The 10,701-nt window shown below is 39.0% G+C and overlaps 1 protein-coding gene across 3 annotated transcripts; it reads right to left on the bottom strand.

The window, feature by feature from the left end:
• Window positions 1-1,947: 1,947 nt before the first annotated feature.
• Window positions 1,948-10,412, bottom strand: LOC128503276 (uncharacterized). 3 transcript variants are annotated; one of them, XM_053473321.1, is made up of 6 exons: window positions 10,207-10,412; window positions 7,320-7,456; window positions 6,703-6,818; window positions 4,002-4,148; window positions 3,589-3,754; window positions 1,948-3,499 (listed from the first exon to the last, which is right to left on the bottom strand). In XM_053473321.1, the coding sequence occupies exons 1-6, from the start codon at window positions 10,228-10,230 to the stop codon at window positions 3,130-3,132; spliced, it is 960 nt and encodes a 319-aa protein (XP_053329296.1). In that variant the 5' UTR covers window positions 10,231-10,412; the 3' UTR covers window positions 1,948-3,129. The 3 variants fall into 3 exon arrangements, with proteins under 3 accessions (XP_053329296.1, XP_053329298.1, XP_053329297.1); XM_053473323.1 differs by having other exon boundaries at window positions 6,703-6,797; XM_053473322.1 differs by lacking the exon at window positions 10,207-10,412 and adding an exon at window positions 8,369-8,505 and having other exon boundaries at window positions 3,058-3,499.
• Between the last annotated feature and the right edge of the window lie 289 nt (window positions 10,413-10,701).

Below are 10,701 nucleotides of genomic sequence, written 5' to 3'. Positions count from 1 at the left end.
TTCATTGGCTGGCCGGTATAAATATTGGTGTTAACATCTGTTTCACTTTACCTATAACTAAGTCCCCTATGTAAGGCCAAAACATGTCCGAAAACAGAGGGTCTTGGCATGAGTCATAGTTTGGGAGAGAAGGGATCGGTGCTGAATACGCTCTCACGTTAAAGGAAGATTTATTATAATGTTGCAGTTCTAAGATCACATTGATATGGAAAGTCTGTTTAGAAGCATTGCCATGTTAACCAAAAGAGGGACTAGGAGGATAAGCATAATACAATAACACAGATTTGCACCTTGGGACATGTAATAATAAATCAATAGATGACATGTAGCTATTTCTGCCAATTTAAACAGTGTTAGCAAGTGGAACTAATTTAGCACATCAGATAATGTTTAGTAGTTTGCATACGGACGATAAGGAAGTGTGTGGTAAGTGGTTTATTTCTGGACTTTTGGGAGGTGTGTAGTGTTAGCGAGTTGTATAGTGACAATTCAGGAATTAGTTTTGTGTTACTGGGTGTAAGACCCCTCGTCTTATAATCGGGGTCGTCTTATAATCAGACCTCAAATAGGTCTGACCATGAGACTAAGATCCAGATCCCCCGCAGAGCTGCCCCCCCCAAACTTACCGGTGCTTCGTACTCCCCAGTGTGTAGCCAGGGCAGCGTGTAGACGTCTAGGCGATTCGCGTAGACAACTTCCGCTGCAGCTGGAAGGAGGTGCGGTTAGCAGCGGCGGTTGTCTGCGTCCATCGCGCAGACCTTCCCCGGCTGTCAGTGAGGAGAGTTCCCCACACTGGTGGGACAGACAAAATAAAAATGGAGATGTTTGGCCATAATGCACAGCACCACGTTTGTGCTGATATGCTATGTTTGGTTGTTTTGCAGCCACAGGACCTGGGAACCTTGCAGTCATTAAGTCGACCATGACCTAATCTGTATAGCAAAAAATCAAATGTGAGGCCATCTGTCTGACAGCTAAAGCCAAACTTGGCTCATGTAACAGGACACACCAACAAATCTATAACAGAATGGCTGAAAAAGAAAATAATTACAGTTTTAAGAAGGCACAGTCAAAATCCAAAGCTGTGGCGGAACCTTAAGAGAGTTGCATATAAACAAATGCCCGGAAACCTCAATGAACTAAGGCAAAGTTGTAAAGAAGAGTGAGCCAAAATTCCTTCACAACATTGTAAGAGACTGTTAGAGTCATAAAATGATTACTTCAAGTTATGGCTGCTGAAGGTGGTTCTACAAGCTATTGAATCATAAGGTGTACTTAGTTTTTCACACATGGCTTCTCCATTTTGGCTTTATATTCCATCTCCCAATATCTCCATCTCATATTTTTAGCTCTACATTTTTTTGAGGGAGCTACAATTTTACTCGCTCTGTTTATTATTTAAGGTAAAAGTGATTTCTGTGTTTTTTTTACATATACTGGTAGAGTAGATGGAACCTCAGATGTAGACAGGTGGGCAAAACTAAAGGGAGACTGTTTGTTTGGAGCAGTCTTATGGATGAATGTGTGTCTATCTGGGGTCTCAGGCAGAGATCAAAAGTCACCAAATCACAAACGCAGAAGGTCAACTCCCAAAGCTAGCCAGTTCAAAGCCAGATTCAATATTGTCAGGTCAAATTTTTCTGGAGACAACTGTTGGATTTACAACAACAAAGGGCAAAGTGACGGTGAAGCCCTAGCATTAATATAGGCAGTCCAGCAAAAAAAAAATGCCTACTGTGAGACAGTCTACGCAGAGGAGGTAGCTGGCGAGTTCCGTGGCTCCCGTTTACCTGAGAAGGACCATCAGGAGTGAGATTACAAGGAGTGAGGTTTCCATTACTTGCAGACGCCGTCCCTGCTGTTGGAGGAGAGGACCGACGGAGAGAACGACATGGGACTGAGAGAACCATGGAGGTAAGTCTTTACAGTTGTGAAGAACGTTTTCAGTAATTTATTGAAATATGAAAATGGTTAATTCATACTTAGAATAATTTTTCGCATTATATTGATTATACCAGTGCTCTCCCAATTGATCTCATCCCAGTACATGATGTCATGAACCACAGTGATATTAGTAACTTAGTGTTTTCATATCTAATCAGTCAGGTAGTGGTTTCCATGGGTTTCACCATTCATAACAATGATTGTTGGGCTACTGTCCCTTATTAATCTAAGTGACAAGTCTGTCTGGCATCTCTTTAACAAAACTTCAAAGAAAGTCTTGCAGACATCACAGAAAAGTGATTGCAGAGAACGGGCAGCCACAATGATAAATGCCACAAGTTGCTTGCGGCAGTATGACAGCATTCCTTTCAGGTTGGGTAAGGGCAACTTTCCAGAACCGTACAATTGAAAACAACATTTTGTGGCAGAGCTAGTTAAAGGAAGATTTGTGCCACAGTAGTCTCTGGCTGTGAGAATGAATGAAATTAGTGTTCATATAGTCTTGTGTTTCAGATTTTTTTACTATTTGCTCCAGAACCATCTTGCTTCCCACACTTTAACTACACTGGACACAAAGGTTACTCACTGCATGTGTTTCACGAATGCCAATATCCCTGAAAATATATAGTGTAGAAATTCCAATTACACAGAGTTAATTAAAGAGTGAGGGAATGAAACAATCCAATCAACGTTATTCTATTCTAGCTGTTCAGAATACCTGCTCTTGATTGCATTTAAAAAGAAGATTCGGGAAATGTAATTATAAAGATATCACAACAGTACAATTTTGGTTTGATTAGTTTCTGCAAACCACATATACTTTGATTATTCAAATGAGGTTAAGGCGCTTGCGACGCAAGCAAATTTATTCACTAATGGCTAAATATATTTAAAAATGAAGTTATCCGGTCATGGTAGCTTAGGTTGCTTTGACAAGATTTGCAAATTGGAGCTCATCAATTAATATGAACTACATGCAATGCATAAAATGCATACAATGCACATAAAATGAAGCAAGCAACCATAATAAATAATTCAAATTGGTGTAATGCACCAACCTACATATTGGGTCTCAAGTGAGTGTTACTTTTCTTTATGCCTTTATTTTTTAATAAGGATTTGTGGTTAAGTAAAAAATAAAAATAAACTGCATATCAGATGTATAGAAGAGGTTATACTTTTGTATTATATAACAGATGTTGTGTGGGTGTCTCTTAGAGCTTTTACTTCGAGTCCATACTCTGAGCTGTCTGCTGTCTTGTCCTGGTAATAAGATCCTAATCTATATCCCACATTATGAGCAGCCTTCTGGATACTCTGCATAACTTGGTCCTTCTTGTTTCTATCATCCAGCAAAGCATGGATCCTTGATGATAGTGAAGTCGCCCATTTATAATTTCCCCCATAATGCACAGACAGATTACATGTGGGCAGAGTTTCTTTAACTGTTAAATACGTTGCTTTGCGTTTTGCTTGCCTTGAAAGGTTTTGTCTTGATGGACAGATTTCCACAGGATCCTTTAATGGAATGTCTTCTAGGACATAATTTACACTCCTAGGGATGAGTCCAAATAAATAGATAAGGACAAATATGGAATTACAATTACGAATAAAAAAGGTACACTCAATTTTAAAAGTGCATACCTGGCAGTGTCTACTGGTTCTTCTTCTTGGGATTCCGCTTTAGGAAGATACAAGTGAAGGGTGGTTGTCCTTGGTTTTTCCTTATTTATCTGATACATGTCAACTGGGGATTCAGCATCTTCTGCACATGGACGACTGTAACCTCTGACGTTGCTACCAAGCATTCCTAATAAAAAGCTTGAAGTCAGTGGTTCTTTTTTGGCACAGGATATATTACATGATCATAATTGTACACAGCAAAATCATATATTGTAAGTATCACTTAAAAGTGGTATCCCAACCTGATGAATATAAAAACTATAATTTTAGGAGCATCGGCACTCTCACCATACCAGGGAATTTCTACAGTAGCCTAAAGATTTCTCCCTCTCGGTTTGGGGCAGAATGGTCCCAACCAGGTTAGAGATTGTTACCTTTAGTCATCTGTAAAACATTTTTGTGAAGAGGTTGAAAATCTTGTGTCCACACAATCTGGCCTCTTCTCATGTTGCCTGTTGCACTGCTGAGGCTCCTTTCTTGGCTCTTAGGCCTTTCTTGAAGGGTGCAACTGGCACCCTGAACTGTTCAAAAGTAAAAAGGCAACACAGTAAATTCTTGGCAAGTCATTTTTCAAGTTTTCTTTCTCCTAAATCACCTTCTGATGTTCAAGGCCCCCACATTTAAAAGGTCATATTTAATAGCCCTGTCCAATCTGATGGCAGTAGCCCATAGAGGTTATGATGTAACATTTCATGTTAGTAAAGGCTTTGGCACAATGCATGATTCCCATAATACAAATAAATGAACACTGTTACCTACTTAGAAATAAAAAAATCACAATATAATAAAATATTAACTGGATGCCAGACACTGTTTACATATCTGTGAAATGGAGACCCCCACAGTTAGTAATTTAGACTTTAATTTTGATTTGGTCAAAACAAATAGCTGATCGCGAGTGTTGCCAAAATATGCAAAGAAGCACATTTTATGCCCTTATATGGACTTTCTCCATAGCCGATAAATGGGGAATGTGCGCTGGGCAATACCGAATATTGTGCATGGTAGGATTTGTCTTCCAAATATATGAATAAAGGATAATAATAATAATAGTTTGTTGATCTGTTCATCTGCTACACCAGGACACCTATACTTGTTTTCCTTAGATCAAAATCTTCTCTTATGCTACGGAGAATATTACTCTTGATATACACTGATTTAAAAAGAGGCAATATATAATATAATATGATTGCCAATGACCATTATGTCACAAAGCTTGACTCAAATCAGTTGCGTTAGTCCATTAACTGACAATGCGGGAATCTATTCCTTGAACACTACTGTCTTGTATTACACCACTAGAGTGTGCTGCATATATGTGTGATTCCCATATATCGTGTTCTCAGTGGTACCGTGTCAGCAGTGGGAAAAAGTATAACAAGATAACAATCTGAATGTGAAGTTTTTAAATCTATTTTATATCCGTATTCACAATGCTACAGTCTGCAGAAGAGCTGCAGCTTCAATGTACTGACTGTGCATTATGATCTCGGCAAGTTTCACCTGCTGAAGGAGTAAATGGTCCTATATGATTTATAGTTTATTTTCTTAATGAAATGGTACTTCTTCAAATGCATGATGGAGGTGTTACTGTATAGCATCAGTGTAAATGCGTGTCAGCATATGGCAATACAGTGTGTGTAAGAGTATATGACAGCACTTGTGTGTGTGTTATTGTATGGTGCTGCGTGTGTAAGTGTCTTTTACTGTATGGTGTTTGTGTGTATGGGGTTAGCATAAATGTGCATCAGTTTATGTTAAGCGTGAGCCTGAGAGGAGCGAAGGAAAGTGTGTTTTAGAATGAATGTGTAGCAGTTAGTATAGAATGAGTGGGGGTTAAGCCAGTTTCCCAGTTAGTATGTGTGTGTTAAATGGAGGGGGGCAAATAAATATTGCACCCAGGCACCACTAACCCTAAACTCACTCGAGATCCTCGGAGGGAATCAGAACACACCGTGTAAATCGAAGCAATGTGAAATATTGAGAAAGTTCAACAATATGTGAGATATGAGCTGAAACAACATTTTCACACCCAATGAAAACACAATTTGCTTTGTAACTCAACTCTAGTGCACAGATTACATTGATCACTTTAATATGTCTTATAGGTTACAGATATCATTCACCCACAGAATAAAACCTTAAAGTGAAGAACCTATTTCTAGACATGGGGATTTCTTAATCTGTAACAAGATATGTCAGAATATCAGCAAGGGAAGCAGAGAATATGCAGCAACTGGGAAAAGAAGATTTGTTTAAAGGCTTTGGAGGGTAAGTAATGATTAAAGGAGTACACACATGAAACCTTTTGTCGGATGGAAACTTTGGGAAATGCCGTCAAGAGTAAAAACATCTTATTCACCTAAACAACTTGTTTTCTACCACTTATATTTATGCAAAAACACAAGAAGTTGAAGATGTTTTTATCAGGACTAGAATAACAGAAATCCTTAAATGTTATTCAGAATGTGGCCTTCACGGGCAGGGTTGGAAACACGTAGTCTGGATTTCTCAAACCCGTATCAGGCTAGATCATTACTTATTCTGTGAAATATTCTATTGCAACTCAACATAAGTTGTTACTCAAGATGGGTTATCTTGAAATATGTTCCTGTTTGCAGTTCAGCTGACATTGGTGACTAGACGAATGACACCTGTCAGTTTGATAGAACAGCAAGCTGGACCCTATGGATATTAGCAGGCATGCAGTTTCATATATGATGAGTGGTGTATTTTGGCCTAGGCTGACCAAGCCTAAGATCGCTTATCAGGGGCTCAGATATTGAGTGTTCACTCTCCCCTGTGCGGCTTCTCCATGTGCCACTGGAGAGATCAGAGATCTCCCTTGTAACAGGCCCAATTAAACTATGGAGGTCCTTCTCGAGCTGTCACAGCATCTATAGTAACGTGTGCTACGTTTGCTTTGGAGGCAAGGAGCTGGGATGTGATGAATCCCAGCAGCCAGCAGAGAGGACAACGGCAGCAGAGGTGTGTTAAGTGGTCCCGGGGGTGCCTTCCTGGGTCAGGCCTATACAAGACCCGTCCAACAAACCAATGGAAAAAAATGAAAATGACCTGTAAATTGTGTTTCATTCTTCTTCCTGCTCATACACATTGATTCTCGTGTAATCTCTGGCAAACAGTCCTCATACTGTGCAGCCTGGATCTTCCTTTTGTTTTGCAGTCCATCCCTTTAGAAAAGTAAAAAAACACAAGCAGACATTTTATTGCGTTTCCTAAACTTCCTGTAGGCTCCGTGGGGTATTGTGCAGACAAACAGCAGCAAATATTTCAAATGCTTGCTTTCGCTAGTAGGAACGACAAATATTAAAAATAGTGAGAAGAGAGCAATGTGTAACACAAAACGCCAGGCAACGCTGAAAACTTTGTTGAGGTTTACCACGCTTTACGGTAAAACGTATTCTCATTACTGTTAACCTTGTGGAACACGCTGCTGAGAATACATGAATTTGACGCATGTGCATGGTCAATAATATTATGTAGCAGCACATAGTACCGTATTAAACACACTTTATAAGAAAAAAATAATATTTACATAGTGACAAATATCTTGTAAATCTGAAATAACAAGTATATTATATACATCTCGAAGACCCCATGTAAGCAGGGTTGGAGGTGCCTGTTTTATGTCACTGGTAGAGTATAAAATACATTGTAATTTGTGTACATACCTATGCCTCGTATTTTGCACTGGGTGTAAGTGAGATAAGGTACATGAAGAAGGGAATGCTGGGATCCTGGAGCTCCCAATCCAAAAGATCTTCTCTTTCTTCAAGGGTTCTCTAGATTGATGTTGGTTCCACCGCTCCTATAAACCAGGATATTAAATACCATAATGCTTGGGTCATATATTTAGAAATGAACTTGCATCGTGAAGTAATTTGCCCGCTTTTGGACACTCTCCTTCTAGTATTTTCCCAGGTCACAGCAAGTTTCTTGGTGGCACCATCTCAATAGGTGATCGTATACCACAGAAGTCACACACTGGGTAAATGCCATCAAGTGCGTGGGACTGAGTAAGGACTGAGTCTTTTCATCAGGAATTATCTGCCGTAATCTATGTTTGTCATACCTCATAATGTCTAAATTACATTTGTCTTCGCAAAACTCATTATGTCAGAGTTGGTCCCGTGTTGGATAAGTTGGCTAACTGAGTAGATTTAGAATGCAAGCTTTCAAGACCTCTTAGATCTCTTCCTCAGGCATATTATACACACTAAAAGCACATTACTAGAGCACACTGATCTGTCACTTTTCCAAATGCTAAATTTACTGCTAAATAAATCTAATTATTGCTGTTTCAAATTAAAATAAAATGATTTATATGACACACTATATATATATATTTCTCCATATTAAAGAATTACTTTATTTTCACTAAGTCGCTCCTTCTCTTGGTTGAAACAGGCTCTGGGAGCCTTGTTGGGTTTGGAGAAGGGATATTAATTTAATAAGTAAAGTTGTGAATATGCCAGTTCTGCTATATTTTGGTTATGCTTATTCACTGAAGCTGAACCATAGGACTCTTTTAATTACTATCTTTCTTAATCTGTCTACATCCATTATGTCATATCCCCTGAATGACCCCGATATTGTTCTAAAAAAATATTAACTCATTAAACATCTACATGGAATCTACCTATACTGACTATTAAGATGAACATCAGTTGACCCTTACAGGGCTATTATGCTTTCCGTTCTCAATGCTGGACTAACATACCTCCATTCCTCATGGGAAATCTAGAAATAACACAATTAGCATTGCAGCCTTTCCGTGCTATCATTTCTGAATCCTGGCTTGGTTTCGAGCCAAAGACATGTTGTACGATTCCAAAAGAATCCTTGAAGAGTCTTACATTTCTACAAACAAACATTTCGTTACATAATCCACTCCTACTAAAGCTGATAAGTGCAGGGTACCCTCCATAATCCCTTTTGACACTGACCTAAAAAGGCCACATTTTTCATTTTGATCATAGCAAAATGTATCAGGCACCAAACATTCACAGATGTCTTACTGACCATTAGGTAGATTTGATGACGCTCGGTAACATATTAGTTAACATGCACACTTGGGAACTTCCTATGACTGTATTCCTGGAGCTCAGGCAGGGTCTAATATGTAGCAGGCTAGACCCAGACATGGAGGCATGGGGTGTAGGGAGATATATAGGAATATATAGGATATAGGATATATAGGCCTATATAGGAAGCAGATGGAGGCAAATATCACTCCACCAACTGAAGCTCAAGCTCTGATTCCCAGAGTTTCCAAGTCCCCATCCCCATCGCCCATAAACTCCTTTGGATATAAAGGCCAAAGGGTTTACAAAATGTAAGCACATTGTGACACATTTGCACAAACTATGAGCATAACATAACTTAATCTGCAATTTTACAGAAAGTATGTTTGGTGCAAGCAATAAACTTTGGCAATCATTATTAAGATGCATACCCTAGATTTTGAGACTTGCATGCTAAAACTTTAAAGGTGACATCATACTTCTACTTGGGGTGAACTTTTAATTCCCCATCCACAATCTACAATACTTCTAAATGGAAGACTGGTAGAGAATTAACATTGTGTTGTGGAAAGCCCCTCTAACCTTCGCTTGACGGCCGAATCTACATCGCAGGATGCTTGATATATGTTTTGGCATGTAGGTTTAAACCTTGTGAGCATCTCAGAAGCTGGTCACTAGTTATGTTATCATTTGTTGCCATAGCCAGATTAACAATGGAGGTAATTATCAAATGGGCACTAAACAATATGGCCCCCACTACATAAGGCTAAATAGCAGAACCTCAATGTCTAGACAGCATCATCTTTTGTCACAAAGGTCATATAGGTCATTCTAGCTTTGATATATATAATAGTGTTAGTGTCATTGCACCACAATGACACATTAAATGTTCTATATATACTGGGGATGGGTCTTTTGAGATATGTTATACCAGTCCCTGCTTCTTCTTAGGCCAATGCCAGGTCTGCTGCAAATCTTTTGTGAAACATCAAGACTTAACATATACCTTACGATTATGCCATACCCGTTGACCAATATCCTAATATCAAAGAAGGAAAGATAGGGAAACCTGCAGAGATCATGGAAAACAATACAGTCCTGCAAGTATAAACCCTTTCACCCCACACTTAATGATCCTTTTCCTCTGATTTATATAGTCATTATACTTAATTAATTCCTGGGTCTTGGTTTTTTAATTCTTTGCTGGGAAAGGGTGGAGCCCAAGTCACATAAAGAATAACGTGGTAGAAGTGATATGTGTTATCTACTTACGAAGAATATAGACAAGTCTTGTTTTCAACGTATGCTTCAGTTATGGGTGCTGTAAAAAGTCTGTACTCTAAACACTGCCAATAACAGAGAGGATTATTACTGCTATCCTCTTCAACCACAAAGGGATTTTTACTTAATATGAATGCATTAGGCAGATGGAAAACAGATCCCACCATGTGGCTTAAAGAGTGCTAACAGTTCAAGGCTTGATTCCCAGCATGGAGCCCAGAAGATTAGGAGGCCAGTAGATAGTTTGACTCACCTGCCCATGCATGACCTCAACCATTTACACCCTCACAAAGCATTTTTTCTCTCTGCTGCTTCCACGCCACATCTCTGTACATTTGCCTGTGGTGACAGATCTTACATTTGCTGCTATTCTTCTTGCACTTACTTCTCTTCCCTTGGTATGTGTTGGGTGTGTGGTTGGGGAATTTTGATTCTGTAGGGTTTGTAGATCTTGGTGTCACAGCAACGTGTCTGTTGGGGTTGCACCCCATAGGAGCGCTATCTCTCATACCTGGTAGGAATTGTTACAATAACTATAGATCAAATAGTCCATTGGGAGCTAACAAAGAGAAAAATCTGTGACGAACAGAACAGGTAAATATTGAACCAGGTAATTATCAGTAATAACTGATATACACAACATTCTTTTTTGTTCAAATAGTTGGTTATTAACATTAAGTTAATACACAAAATAACCCTTATCTAAACCACGTGCTCATTTGCATTCCTCTAAAAGCCTTTATGAGCT

Source organism: Spea bombifrons, chromosome 8 (genome assembly GCF_027358695.1).
Source record: "Spea bombifrons isolate aSpeBom1 chromosome 8, aSpeBom1.2.pri, whole genome shotgun sequence".
NCBI classification, from domain to species: domain Eukaryota; kingdom Metazoa; phylum Chordata; class Amphibia; order Anura; family Pelobatidae; genus Spea; species Spea bombifrons.
Note: the sequence above shows the minus strand (reverse complement) of the source record. Positions and strands in the feature narration are given on the sequence as shown.